General features: G+C 37.8%; 2 protein-coding genes across 3 annotated transcripts in view; both read left to right on the top strand.

Moving 5' to 3' along the window:
- TRAK2 (trafficking kinesin protein 2) overlaps positions 1-10,175 on the top strand; it is a 55,428-nt gene extending 45,253 nt beyond the window's left edge. For both annotated transcript variants that reach the window (XM_039844441.1, XM_039844442.1), the window contains 3 exons: positions 1,611-1,877; positions 3,678-3,783; positions 6,235-10,175. In XM_039844441.1, the coding sequence (XP_039700375.1) occupies positions 1,611-1,877; positions 3,678-3,783; positions 6,235-6,913 (1,052 nt within the window). In that variant the 3' untranslated portion in view covers positions 6,914-10,175. The remainder of the gene's footprint in view (positions 1-1,610; positions 1,878-3,677; positions 3,784-6,234) is intronic.
- Positions 10,176-11,522: 1,347 nt separating this feature from the next.
- FLACC1 (flagellum associated containing coiled-coil domains 1) overlaps positions 11,523-18,383 on the top strand; it is a 31,386-nt gene continuing 24,525 nt past the window's right edge. The window contains exons 1-2 of the mRNA XM_039844439.1: positions 11,523-13,082; positions 18,130-18,289. Coding sequence (XP_039700373.1) covers positions 18,177-18,289 — 113 coding nt within the window. The 5' untranslated portion in view covers positions 11,523-13,082; positions 18,130-18,176. The remainder of the gene's footprint in view (positions 13,083-18,129; positions 18,290-18,383) is intronic.

Raw genomic sequence — 18,383 nt, 5'->3', positions numbered from 1 at the left:
CTTCAACTAACAACTGAGAACAATGTTAACATCACACGTAGGGATGCTTTGTTTTCTAGGATTTGACATTTTCAGTGATCAAGAATTACTATATTTTGTAAATGGAAATACCATGGCTAAAAACAGAATGCTATACATAGAATGATTTCATTTGCTTCCAAAGACTATGGATATATTAGAGCGATGCAAAAATAATAGAAAAAGCGAGGTATTTCATGGCAAATTTAGGACTATAATCTGCGAGTTATCTTGGGGTAAACGCTGTAGCCGTGAACACCACCAGTGAATATTTTCAAGGCAAACGGGAAATGGGTTAAGCCACATTGTTTATTGACTTTCTTTCACCTGAACTAAGATTTATATTGTAATTGAAAGAGCACTATGTGCAGAAGATATATTTATTATCACTAAGTCTTGCCGTTTAGGTGACAGTGCATTATAGTCCTTTGCGGAAAATGAATGAAGAGATCTATATTCTCCAGGTCATCAGCCATCAATTTTCTTTTATTGATTTTTTTAAATATAAATATGAGAGAGGAAGAGTAATCTTTTCTTGTCCTTTGCTAAGGACTATCATTATAACAATTTTTATGGTAAGGTAAATGGGATATGATAAGTAAAAATAATCTAGGTATAATTCTTTAGCTCTACCTTCTTTTTCAAAAAAGAGTTCTTTACCCAAGTAATGTTTATTTACAGGTCTGTGTGCCTGTATTTTTCTTTCCAGTTCTGTTCATTTCAATTCAGTTTCTGTTCTCTTGTAAGATAGAACTTGAATTCAAAAGAAATTTCTTTGCTTTATAGAATATTGCCAGTCTTCAGATGATTCTCTGCTTATTATCATAAGCGTCTGCATTAGACAAAATTTTGAGTAGGAAACCTGTGAGGTCCTATGTTAGTTTTATTCATTAATGATCAGTGCAGGTATTTGTCAGAATTGCAGGTATTTGTCAGAGTTGCCATTTTTAGGATGAAATGACTATAGTGTCATAATTAGACATTGCATCTGGTGCAGATGCTTGGAGTGATCATTCACCAGTGTTCGTAGGCAGGGACCATAGGGATATAGCCTCCTTTTATCATTTCCTTGATTTTCCTACTCTCCTTGTGAGCCTGGGAAAAGGAGAGTCATGAATAAGGTGGGGAAGTACATACACACACACACACACACACACACACACACACACACACACACACACACACCACTGAAAATTCAAAGTGTCTTCCATCCTATGATCCTGGCTTTTGATTTCAAAGTTCATAAGCCAATGAAGTATTGTTTTTTGTCACCTCTAAGGTACATGTCTTTCTTCTCATCACTGCCTCAGCATCCTAGTTTCTATTAAGGATGTCGTCTTGGTTTTCTTCACCCCTGCTTTAGATGTCCTTTTTAACGTTTGAAATAGAAAGATTATTATTCATATCTTCAGCAACTTGTCAATCTTCCACAGAGAACTTTAATTTACAAATTTTACCAAAATATTAAGACTAAAGAAGTAGTTTTATTAATATTACTTTTTTACACATAATTTTAGCTTCTGCTTCAAGATTTAATATTTGTGAGAAATTTAAAGCATGCTTATTTATTTATTTCTATCTTGCATATTCAGGATCACAAACTCTGTACCACTGGCAGCAGCTTGCTCAACCAAATTTAGGAACCATTCTTGACCCACGACCAGGTGTCATCACTAAAGGCTTTACCCAATTGCCTAAAGATGCCATCTATCACCTCTCAGATTTAGAAGAGGATGAAGAGGAAGGTATCACTTTTCAGGTTCAGCAACCTCTTCAAGTGGAACAAAAACCTACCGATTCCAAGCCAATAACAGGAATCTTTCTGCCGCCCATTACTTCAGCAGGTGGTCCAGTTACAGGTAAGAAGAGTACTTTGTTGAATATAGTCTCATAGCTAGTAATACTTTGCATCCTGACTTACTGTATGGTCAGCTGACTACCTCTACTTAACTGTCATTGCAGTATACTTAGTCTTGAATATAAGATAATGAAAACCTATCGCATTAGCGACCCTTCTAATTCTACTTTATCTTAGCCAGACTATATAAATCAACTGGGCAGAGAGAGAGAGAGAGACCTCTTTATACTCTTAAAAATCACTGAGTATTCCAAAGAGCTTGTCTATATGGGTTGCATCTATTGATAATTACCATATTAGAAATCAAAACTGAGACATTATAAAAGCATTTATTAACTCAGTTAAAAATAATAATTACATATTAATACAATATGTTTTATGAAAAATAGCTATTTTTTTAAGTAGTGAGAAGAGTGGTTTGTTTTACAGTTTTATAAATCTCTAATTTATGGTTTAATAGAAGATAGTTAGATTCTCATATCAGCTTCCACATTCAGACTGCTATAATTTGTTGTTTTTGTTGAGAAGTAGGAGGAAAATATAACCTCACACAGATATGTAGTTGGAAAAAGAAAGAGTATTTTAATGGCCTCATCAGCTATCTGTGGATATTCTTTGATGTTACACCAAAAACTTGATAAATGGTAGTTTAAGGTTTGTGGCAATGTGGAGTATGAAACCCTATCAGTGAACTTTTCATACTTTGTTACGTTAAAATCTATCGTTCTATTCTACACTTTGAATGCATCTTTTCCCCATGCATGATTTTGTGACATCATGCATTGGTCATTTAGAAAATATTGGTTTAGTGAGTTATGCAGATCTTCCAAATGTTGGCACATTTCATTATATAATGTATTAAAATCACATTAATATCACCACTTGTCTCATCAGATAAGTCTGTTAGTATTAGGAAGCTTTCAAGATCTCAGTGGTGGATACAAGTTTTCCAAAACTCTCATTTTAACTTGAAAGTTCAAATTTGTCAACAGCAAATACTGTCAGCTACTTTTCTTGAAGAGGTGGGCTCACTACATTCATTTTCAAGAAAACTTCTGCCAGATTTCCAAGTCTGGATAACTGTAGTTTGCCTATTAGTCATTCTTTCAAGTAAAATGGTGTTCCACGAAATTTCAAGTCAATTGCACGTATGCTTTTCCTCTGGATAACCATTGTATCTCGTATGCGGCAGAGTGCTTAATGCTCACTTCTCGTTTCACCGCACAGAATTTTAAAAAGATTCGAGAGTCAAGATTCATCAAGGACGTTTTTATGTGAATCTGGCTTTTTTGTTGTTGTTTTTTAAATACTGAGTGGAGAACAGTGAAGAATACTAGTACAGCTTGGTGCCATTTCCTTGATTTGTGCTGAGGAGCCAGCAGTGCAAATGCCAACCCAGTCAAAAATGCAGATGGTGTCTTAGCATTGCTATGAAAGTAGTTTTGATGTGTAAACACCCACAAGGTCTTCAAACCACACTTTGAGAACCACTGGAATAGATCGTTTGGCTAGAAAGATTGGATCTTGGGGTTTTTTAATGTATTTTTTTTAGAATGTGTTTTCTCTTGTTTCTAAGCTACTTTTAATCCTTTTACATTATAGTTTTAAAGTATCAAAGGATTCAGCTATATAGTGACCAGTCAATACTAATGTAATATTTATGTATATTTTCATATTTGGGGATTTTTGTGCAAATGACACTTGATAAATGCTGTATTATTAATAAATAATAATGAACTTTTTACATTTTTAACTTGGTCTTTCAATTTTGTGTTTGATTCCCTAAAAATTTCTACTTCAGTTGCAACCTCAAACCCAGGGAAGTGTCTCTCATGCACAAACTTGACATTCACCTTCACCACCTGTAGGATATTACATCCCTCTGATATCACTCAGGTTACCCCCAGGTAGGTCTGGGCAATTTGAGGCCTCACTTCTTTCCTCAACTATGTTTTCATGAATTCCTTTTAAAACTTACTTTTATTTTAATTCCCAGAATTTTAATTAATGTTCTGTGATCATTTGTCTGTAGAATATTTTCACATTGTATTTTCTCATTCGATCATTATAAGTCTTTGAAGTAGGCAGAGCAAGTGTGTGTTGTGTAAATGAAGAAACCGAAGCATAGAAAGTTCATGTGACTTGTCCAAGGTAGACAGGTAGTAAAGGCCCAACTGGAACTATACCCACAGTTAGCCAAACTGTACGATTTGAGGGATCGTTCCTCCATTCCAGACTGCCCTCACTTCTGACACTACCTGCGAGTGGTTTCCAAAACTACTCTCTGGTTCAATAATTTTCTACAAAAATTCACAGAACTTCAGTGAAAACTGTTGTGCTCATGGTTACTGTTTCTTACAGGGAAAGGATACAAGTTAAAGTTAGCCAAAAGAAGAAACACATAAATCAGTGTCAGGGAGGTTTCCACACACAAAGCTTCCCTTGGCCTTAGGATAATTACTTTCCTGGCATGGATGCGTGGTAGTACACACAGAGTATTGCCAACCAGGGAAGCTCACCCACGCCTCAGTCCAGATATTGTATTGAGGCTACAGTGCGTAGGCATGATCCATTGATTGATTGATTACCCATGTGGTTGAACTCATCTCCAGGTCTACTTACCCAAAGCCCCCACCCTAAATCAAATGGTTGGTCTTTCTGGCATGGCCAGCCCCAACCCTACAACTATTGGATGTGACCAGGCCCACCTTAAGATCAACTGTGCCCAACCTCCATCCTAAACAAAAACAGATATGGCATAGATTGCCTCCCAGAGGCTGAGGCCAAATTATTTTCTACAGAGGCTAGAATATGGCTATTCCAACAGGTCGTTGAGGGATCTTATTAAGCCATATTGCTACTATTTCTATCCTACCAATTCCCAAAAGCATCTAAGGTAGTCTTCAAAGATATGGAACATTTCAGAGTTGATGTTAACTAGGATAGAAGAAAAATAAAGAGGAATCAAGAATAAAGATAGAAAATAGATTTTAAAAAACTGTATAAATTGTACCATAATTATATACTCGATAAGGTGAGCCATGTATTTGAGTCTTAACCTTCCTGCTGCCAGTGTGGAGGGAAATAACATTGTGATTCACAGTGTCTATAAGATAGAAGCAAATCAGATGTTTAGAGAAGCATTTGGGTGATACTCAATAAAGATCTCAATAAAGTCTGTAATGAACAGACATATCTGTCGTCTTCCTATATTGTTCTTATAGTCAAAAAGGTAAGTTTTATAAAATCGGTTCCTGAGAAGACTCTCAATTCAAGTCGATACCGTCATATGAAGTGTATAACTTGGGAAAGGACAAGCAATTCTGCAGTAAAGTAGGGGCAGGGAGGTGGGAGACTGGGAGTACGATATATTTACCATATCAGATTATAAGCTTTTAATTCAACCAAGCAGTCAAGTTGTTTGTATTTTGCTTTTATATAAGTTGGTACCTTAGAAAGTTTATTTATTATTCCTAAACTTGCATTTTGTTCATAATCTTTAAAAATCTTGATATCTTGATACACTAAGTATTTTGTGTTGAAATGAAAGTTTCTTAAATACAGTAACATTGACTAAAGAAGTATTCTCTCCATTCTATCACCATTTCTTTGAGTACATGATTTCTTATTTAATTTTTTTTCTTTTTAACAAAACATAAGATGAAAGATTCTAAAAGCTGTTAAGGTTTTTAATTATTTTCAACTTCTGAGAAATACATGTTCTTAGTCAAGGTTGAGAAAAATTTGTTCCGTGGTATCCTTATGCTACTATTGTTTGGAATACATATTCTTGACAATGGGAATTTAATAATTAGAACTTTATTACTTCTCAGAAATATAAAATTGAAAGCTGCTTTTAGAAGAGCATCTTAGGTTTAATTATGAAAGATTATATTTTCAAAAAGATTGAAGAATTATTTGCTCATGGATTGTCTGTTGGGAGTATTTCACTTTATGGAATTGATAGGTTAATAAAATTTTCTAGGGTTTGCTCTTATATTTAAATTTGATTTCTATCATAAAATTTAGTTATGATATTCCCATAGATAAATATATTTTAGAGTTCAAATTTAAGAATGAAGTTATTTAAGAGTACAGTCAACTTTCATATCCTATAAAAAGAACTTATAACTTAATATATCAAGTTATTAAGTAAGTTACAAATTACAAATAATTAGGCAATCGTCAAAGTAACATATCAAAATTTTCATTCCTCAGATCTATTCTACAGAGTTCAGTTACTAATGTGTTGCTAATTCCTCTATATTTACTGTGGGTACCTACTGTAATTACTTAAATACTGACTTGGAGATTGCTTTTTAACGCTTAAACTGTCTCTCCTGCTTTTTTTTTTTAAGCTCTGGGTTCCCTTCATTATCCTGTGGAAGTAGCAGTAGCAGTTCATCAAACACGGTAGTGAATTCTCCTGCTATGTCCTATAGACTCAGCATTGGTGAGTCCATCACCAACCGACGAGATTCCACTGTAACCTTCAGCAGCACCATGAGCTTGGCCAAACTTCTCCAAGAGCGAGGCATCTCTGCTAAAGTCTACCACAGCCCCGTTTCAGAGAACCCCCTTCTCCAGTCTCTCCCTAAAGCCCTGGCTATCCCTTCCACACCACCAAATTCACCATCTCACTCACCTTGCTCTTCTCCTTTGTCCTTTGAGCCTCGAGTGCATCTCTCTGAAAATTTTTTGGCCTCCCGCCCAGCCGAAACATTCCTCCAGGAGATGTATGGCTTGAGACCTTCCCGGAGCCCTCCTGATACTGGCCAGTTGAAGATGAACTTAGTGGGCAGGCTGAAGAGACTGGGGATAGCCAGAGTGATCAAGGCCCCCGATGCCCAGGAAAATGGAAGAAGCCAAGAGGCAGAAATTGGTCTTCAAAGACCAGAGTCTGCTGTTTATTTAAATTCAGGTAGCAACTTATTGAGTGGATTGAGGAGGAATCAGAGTCTTCCAATCATGATGGGTAGCTTTGGCACCTCAGTTTGCACATCCTCACCCAAAATGGGTATCCTGAAGGAGGACTGAGGTTCAGCAGTTAACTGACCTCGTAATATAAACTAGCAGGATGAAGGATAGATTTGCACTGATACATGTACTCTGGTCTGACTGAGAGAAAAAGAATGTTGCAGATGGGTTGTGAATGTGGGAAGAGGAAAGCGAGAGAATGGAAACAATTGGGATGAGGCCCTAAGGAGGGAGATCCAATAAGCTGAATGTGTAAATGAATGGGTCGTGAGTGTTCGGAAGCAGAACAGGAAGAAAGGTTGGGTTTTCTGGTCTTGAAAATAAAAAGTGACCAGAAAATAAATTCAGTAATTGAAACAAACCAGAAATATCGAACTTGCTAGGACAGTCCTAGGAAGCATAAGCAGGGAGCGCCCGGGTCAGGAGACAGGAGGAGACAAGGAGCGGCGTTGCCTGTTGCCTGGAGAAAGCTGTCTGGAAGGGGCAGGGGTAAGCTCAGTCACGGAAACAGCAGTGAGCTGGCTTCTGTTTTCCCCTTTGACGCCTGGTTAAATGACATATCGGGCAGTGGTATACTCACAGCTTTAGCAAACAAGAAGTTTTACCTTCCTCAAAGAGCAGAATAGTGGAGCCCCCCTTTTTGCTTTCTGTTTTCAGGACTTCAAACCACTGGGAGCCCAAGCACCACCCAAACTCCTTTTGTATTTGTGATTAACAAAAGTTCATTTTCTTAAATCTGTATTTTACTACAACATCCAGAATGTATATTGAGGGGTAGCGGGGATGGTAGAAGGGGTTTAATTTAAGAAGGAAATATGGGTAAAGTAAAACCAAGGAAACTTGTTTTCAGAAGATTTCTGGATAAGCATAGTGGCCAAGGAGTGTGAACATAATTGCATGTCTTTCAAATTTCCTTGCAGGCTGGATGGGGTTAAACCAAAAGTACAATCAGTAGGAATTAAAGAATGTTGTATATTTATGTCTAAGGTTTTTTTATAAGGAAAGTTGATTGCAACTAAACTTTTCCAAAGTGTGCTATGCATATTTCTAATGAAAGACAATGTGTATTTGCACAAAATTTCTCAGGCAAATTATTAAATTATTATAAACTTAAATAAAAGCCAGATGCTTGCTTTGAGACTGGTTTTCTTAATGTAAAATAAAATTAAAGCACATCTGCCTTTTTCTAGATATCTGTAAAATTATAGTATGAACTTTTTAATGAGAGAGTTAAAGCTTTTGCTTTTTCTCTGCTGGTTTTTTGTTTGTTTTACAAACTATGTGAAATGGCAAAGTGAAACAAGGAGAATTATGTTTCAGCATTTAGCATTGTGACGCGAGGCTGCGAATTGGGAAGAAATAGATCTGTTTTCTGAGTGTTAAGGATCAAGGACCCCTGTTCCCCGTCAGAGGACAGGCTTTATCTAGAAAGGGCAGTTCAGAAAGAAACACCATTATATTGAAAGGCATGATAGAAGATGAGGGAGGGGGCTAACTCTTTTATTTTTGAAAATGGGAAGCATATTACTTGACTTTTTGGTGCTTAATTTGCAAATCCTTTGCTCCTTTGTTCTGACTTAACTGAAAGGACTTTTCTGATATTCTTGGTAAGAGTCTGGCTCCTGTGATTTTCTCCGAAACTCTTATTCCCGGGCCAGAGGAGGGTTCTTCCTCTCTCCTCTCCAGGTGCCTTCCTACATGAAGAGCTAACAAAAGGGTAGAAAAACCAACATGCATGCAGTGGTAAGAATGTGTGAGTTTTCTGTGCTTTTTAGAATCTTTTAATAAACCTTTTCTAAATCAGTTTCTTAAAAACAGAAGTGAAAGTATCCTCCCCACTTTCGCTCCCCTTGTCTTGGTCATGCTGAGGTCAGGAGACCTTACAGTGCAGACATGTTCAGAAAGGATTCCCACAGATCCACTAGTGAATGTAAAAGTCCCCGAATGGGGTAGGAATTGGCCAGAAGAATTCCTGATGTTTTACTGTTTCCAAAATATCCCAATTTGCTTATTAAAAAATAGTGTTCGAGTTTCTGCTTCATAAAGTAGAAACTCTGGGGTGCTTATTTTAGCCAGTTCTTGAAGCTTTTTATTTATTCTCTAAGAAAGTAATGTTCCTGTTGCCAGTTTCTAAGAGACTTTAGGAAGTAGGAAAATATAGGGCTAGAGAGTAGTATAAAGTATTAAATTATCAGATTTATATCTATTATGTAAATAGCTATAAATTATGCTAGGTTTTGAAGTATTCTCTACTTAGTATACTTTTCTATAACCGATGCTAAAATGATCACTTTGGAGGAAGGGCAAGGGTGTATTCATAGCCAAATAAGCACATCTGATTAAAGATAACCAAACTTAGGTTTTTAAAAATTAGATTGATGTTGCTGTTCCACCAGAAACATAATTGTATACTGATGTGTGCTTGTCTCTAGAAATGAACCCTGTTTTGAATTGGATTTTACTATTTTTTGAAGTTTTGACCTAAAATCATTTTTTGCTACAGCCCAATAATTTGTTATAACAAACGTGTGCAAAATATAGTCAGAAGAACTGGAGCCTTATAGCAAGTTCCTCCTCATTTTATCTGTATACTTTAATACTGTTCACATTTTAGTTTTTCTGTATCAACTGTATACGTATTTATATGCCAGTATAGGAAACTCCAATCTTTTTTTTTCTCCTTCAAGAAGGTTCTCAGTGATTATACCTCAGGTATTTCTGAGTATCCTACTGTATAGTAAGAGGGATACCTTTGTAAGCTCAGAATTAAAAGCTCTTTTGAATGATGATGATCCAAATCTTATGTAAATAACAGGCATGAATCTTAGGAAGAAGCTAACCATTGTTAAAGTAGTTTTTTAAAAAGTTTTATACCACATGTCCTTGATTTCACATGAATGAACAGATTTTGGCAAGGGGAGAAAGGCAGCTCACAACAAGAGCCTCTAATATAAAGGGTGTATTTTATACAGTATTGAAAGCCTGTTACTTTTTCTGACCATTCTGGTGCATAATTAGTACTACTTGTTGATTATTAAAGTCGATTTTTGACATCTGGAACTTGCGCTGTGTATTATGGTCCCCTCCTTTGACGTCAGACCTATGGGCCTGCACTCCCAAGTGCAGCACAGCAGTGTCTAGAGTGAGTGGTTGCATTGCAGAGCACGGCTGCCTAGGAGCGGCCAAGTGCCCTCTGGGTCGGCCAGGGAAATACTGTTCTTTGATATCTGGGGGCTTGACTTTGTCAAACAGCTCTTTGTTGCACCTGCCTTTGCTTTGTCAAATGTAAATCAGATAATAAACATGAGTACCTTCTTAAATTTTCGTTTGTCTTCCTGTGTATTTGTCCCAGTTCTTTTCACAGATAGTCCTGCATTAGATCTTTCTTTCCACTGTGTTGTTTTGGGTAGAGAAAACAATCTCTATTTGTCAAACCACAAAACAAACCAACAATAGTCATAAATAGTAAACAGATCTTATTTTTGTTGCTTTCAGCACCCTATTGACTCCCATCTCTCTGTTTATTACATTAAGTTTGAGTTGTGCTACTATAAAGTTCAGTTTTTGTTTTTCATTAGTTTTTTTTTTTTGAGAAAGTATGAGTAAAGGGGATGTGAGAAGTTAGAGAAAAATACAGAAAAGTCAAATATATAAAAAACAAAGTATTATTTCATAAAATGTATTTTTTTCTTGCCTTCTCAGCAAAATCACTAATGTTAGTAGTATCAGACCCCTTCCTGGGCCTTGGAAGAGGCTTTCGTGCAATGCCTAAGTTTCCCTAAATTCAGCCAAAGAGAAGAACAGTTAACGCTTAGCCCCTAAAAGACTTCATTTCCTTCCCCTCTGCCATTTTGGAGCTGACAAAGTTGTACTAATATTAAAAAGAGGAAAGGAAGGGGGAAATCCCAAAGTAGTGGTAATTAATGTCAAGCTTTGGCCAAGTCAAGTGGATGCTTCCTTTTTATCTTTGTTTTTAGCCACTCTCCACACAAGACCCAAATCCTGCTCTTATTAAATCATAAGAAAGCATTTAAATGTAAAATTTCACACGGTAAACAGACGCGAAGTAAATATCCAATCTCTAGTGGATGACTACTCAAAGCTAGCCATCGTTCTCTTTATAACTTCATTCTCTCGCTTTTAGCTTTTGCAGTCTGACTTCACCTTGTCTGCTAATGGTGCAGGAGTCATCGTGCAGCCACAAGGCTCCCCTCAGTCCACACACTGAGGATGGCATCACAGATGTAAAGAGCCCAGTTCTCCGATGACACTGCTGAGTCTACATACACTCTGGTAGCACCACCTCCATACTTTGTATTTCATGAAATTAATGAACCTCTTTGGTTTAAGCCACTTTCATTCAAGTGATAGCTGTACATATTGTAAGTAACACATTGAGAAATACTATTACAACTATTGGATTCCTCAGGGCTCTGTTCCACACCTTCTTCTCTTCTTGCATACCATCCTTTCACGGTGTGAGCTCATCCACTCTCTTGGCTTTAAATATTATCTGCTCTGAAAACTCAAGTGTTTCTAGCCCAGACTCTTCTTTTGAACTCCCGTAACATGAAATGAACTCTGTAACAGACATCACTATTTGGATGTCTCCCTGGCATCTCGAACTCAACACGTCAAGATCTGCTCCCCTGAGCCTGTTTATCCCCCAGATTTTTCCATCTCAATAAATGACACTGCCATCTACTCGAATACTTGAGCTAGGAAACCCAGGAATCATCATTGCCTGCTCTCCCTCACCCTGGCATCCAATCAATCATGTCCTATTGCATCCTCTTTTCTCCATTTCCACTGCTGCTCCTTCAGATGAGGCCACCATTGTGTCTAATTTGACCACTGGCATAGACTGCTAATTTGGACCCTCCCATTGTTTCTCTACATTTCAGTAAAAATGATATTTCTAATATGCAAAGCTAGTCAGATTTCCTTCTCTGATTAAAACTGTTGTCTGACTCATTAGATTAGAAGAGAAATCCCTGCTATACACTCACACTGCTTCTGGTGAGGCCCTTAAAGTAAGCTTCATTGTGCTTTCATTGAACTTATTAGTTGTCATTTCCCTGCTAGTCTCTAAGCTCTGTGGAGCACAGGAACTGAGGTATATCCCTATATCTCACAAAAGTGCCTGGCATGCAGTAGGTAATAAATGTGGAGTAGAATGAATGGATGAATTTATAACAATGTTTTGTAAACTATGGGCTGTGACCCGTCAGTGGATCATGAAAGTAATATAGTGGATTTATAATCAGCTTTCATTTTAAACAGAAGGAAAAGAACTAAATGAGAATAGTATGTAATAAAGGTATTATTTTATACAACTTTTTATTATAAAATGTGTAAAATATAGTGAGTTGCAGCAACATAAAATGAAAACCACTGGTCTATAATAAGCACTTTTTTCTATAATGAGAAAAAGCAGCTTTATTTAGAAAAAAAATGTTGGCACCTCGCAACTGAAAAAGACTTCTGCCCTGAGGGATTTGTACTTTTGCAGATTTCAAAGCTTGAAATTCAAGGAAGAAAGTGCCTACTTTAGAGTTTTAAGTGTCTGTGAGCAAATGACAGAGGAACTTAAAATACATCACAGATTCTGTCTGACAACTACTGCCATAGGCCAATTAAGTGCTGTTTAATTCTGTTTCCTCTGAAAGTATATCCTAAGCATATTTTGTCTCATGTCTTGGGGAATTCCTTGACAGACTGTTTCTCCAGCTTTCTCTCTCTTTAAGAGCAGAGCACCTGAGTGAGATGCTGCCATTCTGTTTCCATAGCAATAAAAAAACAAACCTTTGCCTGCCATCTCCCTAGGACAAACCTCACAACTCAAGGCCCAACTCAAGAGAAGCTGAATGAACGGGTAACTTTCTCTCCTAGTTTGACTTTCTTTGCAACATCGAAAGACACAAACTGGATTATCTTTAGAAGGGACATTCGTGCTCATGCCAGTTCAGCCTTTATAAAAGCCTGTGGCCGGATTCACTAGAAGTCTGTCTGTCTGTACTACACAGACTCTGCATTTTCTGTTTTGGCATTTCAATCACTTGAAATGACCGTTACAAAGTCTTGAGTTCTGGAACTTCTGGATTTGACCTAAAATGAATTCAGATTTTGTGTTGATGGGAAACAGTTTCTTTACAACACTGTGGTGTCTTTAAGACTCTCGACTCGGCAAGGAACCACATGAGAAAAACAGATCTTCGGGCAATCCAAGGTAAGCTCTTTGGAAGAGATATGTTATATAACTTTTTCCTTTTGGTTATTAACGCTTACCAGTGAACTTTCTGAAGGCTCAGCCGGCTCATTGGTGACTACAGGGTCACCTGTTGGAACATTCAGTCCACTTAGACTCGGGTAAAATCATTAGAGAGAGATGCAGGAAAGGAAAAGAATGGGGAGAAAGAATCCTAAAATCACACACGCACATGCACACACACACCCTTATAAAGCCATACGAGGCAACATCAAGCCACTGTGAATACAGTAGATCTATCTGTACTGATATGGAAATAACTACTATATAGTCTGTCATGTAAAAAGAGCAAAGCATGGCATAGTATGCTCTCATTTACATAAAATTTTTAAATATATATATACACATACACATATAAAATATTTCTGGAAAAAGACTAAAAAATAACAGTGGTTCCCCCTTGGGAGAGTACTGGGAGTTGAGGGCTGATGTTTGGCTGGTATGCACGGTTACTGAAATACTGAAATTCTGCCGTACTGGTTGTACGTGTACATTGTCCAAGCCCCTCAAGTGTCTTTCCTGCCACGTTGGTTGCCCCAGCTCCTCCCCTGTCTTCCTCGTGATTCAGCAGCTAAGGGGTTAAGGCCTGGCAGGAGGGCAGGAGTGGGACCCTCCAGCTTCCTGTCCCAGCCCTGCAGCCCATGTCTGTCTGATTGTTCCATAGCCTTGTCTTACTGGTTGTTAAATATTTCAAGTATCATCCCCAGGGGTATTTGGAGGGAGAGGCCTTTACTTTTTAAAAGCAAAAGAATATACATCGCTGTATTTTTTATAATGGGGAAAAAAAAAGGAAAACAACAAAATGTTCATCAATACAAAACTGGTAAAAACAGGTACATTCATAGACGAGAAATTTACAGTCATGATGACGAAGAAACAAATATCAGACGTGCTTTAAAGATTTGCTGTAAGTATAATTTAAGTTATATATTTGTTTTAAATTTGCCTTAAAATATTCTGGTGTTGGAGGAGTGGGTCGAGTATAGATGTATGGGATTAGTCACAAATTGCTAACTACTGAAGCTAGGTGATGTGTGAGTTCATTATACTCTTTTCTCTACTTTTGTACATTTAAAAAATTTCTCCACAGTAAACTTAAGTTTAAAAAAATGAGATATGTATTGTTGCTGACATTAAAGAAGTTCACGACAATGTTGGAAAAAAGATTATCTACAATGTAAAGAGAGTTTGTTCCTGTTTATGTTCAATTATATAAATCTGTTTCTTTAGAGAGATTCTAGAAAACATTAACCAAAATATTTTCAGTTGTCATTTCTAGGTGTTAATGTTTTGGATAATTTTTACTTCCTTAGGCTCTTCTGTGTTATAATTGGATAATTTTTACTTCCTTAGGCTCTTCTGTGTTATAATTTTCTTTACAATGAGCCTATTTCGATTTAACACTCACACACAAATAAACTTATTCTACCCAAATCAAAACTGGCAAGCGAGTTTAGGAATATTATGAGCCTAAACTCACTTGCCAGTTTTTGAGAACCTAGTGTATGCAAGGAAGTCCCTGGCATGGTCTCGTTTCATGTGCATGATGGCGCAATGAGGGGTGAACCCCCATGTCCCTATTTTTCTCAGATGAGAAAACTGAGACTCACAAAAGTAACAGTAAATTCCTCAATACCCCACAGCTGATAAGCAAAGGAGCCTCTATGCAAAGTCAGGCCCATCTGACTCAAAAGCCCAAGGAAAATTTCAGTAAAGAATGTGAAGAGAAAAAAAATCATAATCCCAACATTCTGGCCCAATTTTTATTTTTTAATATATTCTTTTCTAACCCTTTTCCGTATAGGTACATACTTCTATGTAATTGTATCCATCATGTACATACCATTTTATTTCTTTATTCAATAGCATTTCTTCATGTTTCAACAGGCTTCAAAGTGGTCAGTTAAAATCTGTGTAAAACTCCATTGAATAGTTGTACCATAATTTACCTATGCCTCTTGGTTTTTTAATTTTAACTTTAATATTATCTATAATATTGTAATGACCGTTACATTTTTGCAGTTTCAACTGCGGATCTGTTTTCTCCTCGTTGAGCTGGTCCTTGTGGTTACAGCCACCCAGTTTATTAGTCGGGCAACAAATATTTATCAAATACTCATTGTGGACAAGTTGCCTTGCCAGGCTCTGTCGGCAACATGGAAAAAGACATAGTGAAGTCCAGGCCTTCAAGAATGGCACAGTCAGATGGTCAGGCAAGAAATGGAAAAGGGAAGGCAGTGGCTGGGAGCTCGCCGGCCTTAGCCTCTCACTTCCTTCCTCAGAAACTCCTGCTAACTTCCCCGAGCTCGGGATTGGCCCCTGTCTTCACAGGAAGCTGATGCAAGATCCTAAGCAGAAGCAAAGCTACTGTCTTGTTACTCCTAAAGCCTTTTCTCAGCTTCTCACCTGAATTCTAGGCCCTGTGGCTTTGTCTTCTCACCTGGGGTGCTCCACCCCCATCTGCCTCCCTGACCTGGGCCCCAAACAAACAGCTAAATATGGCAGCCCCTCCTGCACTTACCTCCACCTGCACATCCTGCCTTTCTTCAAGGTTTTGTCTCCTGCCCTGGTGCCACAGCTCACTCAGTTCCCTTTCTGATGACTGCCCGATTGCCTGCACACTCCCTGAGGGGAAGGGACAAGTGTTCAGTATCGCCCAGCATCTAGCATGGTACTCACAACAGGAACTATAAGTATCTGTGCTATTAAGTGAGCAAGTACAGGTGGCCTGGAGTCAGTTGTGGCTTTGAGTCTCACTTTCCTCATCTATAAAAAAGATTCAATGTTAAGGTCCCCTTTAGCAATAAAAACCATTAGACCACAGAACTGGGTTTCTCAAGCATCTCACGCTATAGAAAAGGGTTCATTTCATTTTTCAGCTGATTCTTAAGCAAATTTATTCCAGTGTACTATTGGAAACCAGTCACTGACTTAGAAATTTGAATTAAATTTGCTATCATTATAATGCTTCTGTTGGTTTCTTGGCTCTCAAAGCATTTTTTGGTGTTTGTTTTATTTTTTATCAAGTAATTCACCAACATCATTTAAAAATCAAATTGTGTTAAAAATTCATTAACGAAAAGTTATGATTTCTGCCCTATCCCTCCTTACTTCTCAGTTCTACTTAGTGTGTTCCCTCAAAGCTCCCTAGAGGTAATTATTTTCAACTCTTTTAGCAATTTCTTTTGTAATTTAACTTCATACTTCTAATCCGTCTCTACTCCATTTGTTAATTTTTCAAGTTTAGACATTTTCTATTGACTTCTTGGTAATAGTAGATGAGGATTTAACACTTACACATCCTTCCTCCAATGCCCTCCCCACAATCTTTCAGTGTGGTCATAATTTGCTTTTTGGTTAAATTGCTATTGTTTATATAAATATATGTAAGTGTGTATCTTATTATGATTATGTGTACTTTTTATAAAATATTTTTTAATCTAGAGTAATCATGCAATTTTTATTCTCTTATGTTTCTATGTTTCTGTTGCTAATTTTTACCCCAATTTTCTGTTTTGTTTTTGTTTGTTTTTACTAATGCTCTATATTAAACTGCCACATATTTAGTGGCTTAAAACAACACCAGTGTACAGTTCTGAGGTCAGAAATCTAAAATGGTTCTCACTGGGCTAAAACCAGGGTGTGGGGCAGGACTTTGTTCCTTTTATAGGTTCTAGGAGAGAATCATCTCCTTGCCTTTTCCAGCTTCTAGGGGCCGTCCACTTTAGGGGCCGTCCACTTTCCTCGCTCATGGCTCGTTCCTTGATCACTCCTATCTGACCATTTTTTTCTCCGACTCTGCCCCTCCCACCTTCCTTTTATAAGGACACTTGTGATTACCTTTGGCCCACATAGATAATCTAGATAATCTCCCTATCTCAAGATCCTTCCTTAGTCATTAGTTACAAAGCTTTTGTCACATAAAGTAACATATTCACAGATTCCAAGGATTAAAACATGGACATGTTTTGTGGGGAGAGGGGAAGGAGCATTATTCAACCTACTGCAGGCTCCCACAGATCAGTGAAATGCCTGTTTCATCAGATAATGTACCAGCCCCAATTCTGAGCCCTGTGGGGCCTTTCGCATGGGAATGGGCTCCTGGGTCAAATCCCTTTTGCAAACATGTGAGCTTTAGCTTCCTATCCTGTGCTAAGTGAGGAAGTTATAGCGCCAAATGTATATTGACATCACTTGTGCCAATACTGCCTCCCCTCCCATTCTCTTTATTCTTATAGAATTAAATCTCTTCCAATCCTTTCAGTGGGGTTCTGTAAAAAAAAAAAAGAAAAAAAAAGGATAAGCAAGTGAGCAAGTCTCCATGTTTATCTGGTAGTTGTCTTTCATGTAAACTTTCACAGTAGGGATTTTTGTTTTCTTTTGTTTTCTTTATTATTATTATTATTATAAAAGCCAAGAAAGAAGAGTTTTGACTGTAATTCAGGCAGGTGGCCAGGAATGAGAAACTGGGAGATCCAATTTAATTTGAATAACAGAGCTAATTTTCTGGAAAGTTCTGTGTAAGACCTGCTGTAGGGATTTCTTTTCACTTCAGTGAGCACTAGTGTGACCTAAGGGAAAAGTAGGGGCTTTGGAGTCAGTAGGCTTGTGCTTGTTCCCAATTCTGCAACTTGCTGTCTCCGTGACTTCTCTGAGCCTCAGTATCCTCATCTATAACATTAGGATGACATAACCAATGTCACCCCAGTAAATTTAATAAAAAATAAAAATAAATAAAATTAGGATAAGGATAACTAATCGCTCATTGTGCCCCTGGCTCACAGGAAGCACTCAGTTATAGCAAACATTAAATTGCTTTCACGTCAAGCCTACTGGGTGACAAGGGGTGAGGTGCTATTTTATAGTCAAGACCATCTACCAAATCAACAGCTTTCAGACTCTACCATCCATGCTTTGGGCCTTTCCTGAGTCCTTCTCAATTTGTCTCTAAGTGTTGTCACTTTGACTCCGAATGGTTTTAACTCTCTGCTGTTGTTTTCCCATTCAGCAAGGGCCTCCTGACCTAGCAGCCAAGACTGTCCCGGACTTCCTGCCATGTACCCCAACCCTCTCATGTACTGTACCTGCTGGGACCCCTGGAACTTGGGTCCACGGAAACTAATCAAGACCCCTCAGCCACCAAGAAAGAGCTTCACAGGGAAGCCCCAGTAAGGATTACCTGGATGGACCAGGGCCTGGGGGCTTGGGTTCCAAAACAGGCAATTTAGTAGCAAGATCCCAAGAGGGCCAGAAAGCCTAGCT

The sequence above is a fragment of the Pteropus medius genome, unplaced genomic scaffold (genome assembly GCF_902729225.1).
Source record: "Pteropus medius unplaced genomic scaffold, Ma_sr-lr_union100, whole genome shotgun sequence".
Classification (NCBI taxonomy): domain Eukaryota; kingdom Metazoa; phylum Chordata; class Mammalia; order Chiroptera; family Pteropodidae; genus Pteropus; species Pteropus medius.
The sequence above is the reverse complement of the archived record's forward strand: the minus strand, read 5'-3'. Positions and strand labels throughout refer to the sequence as shown.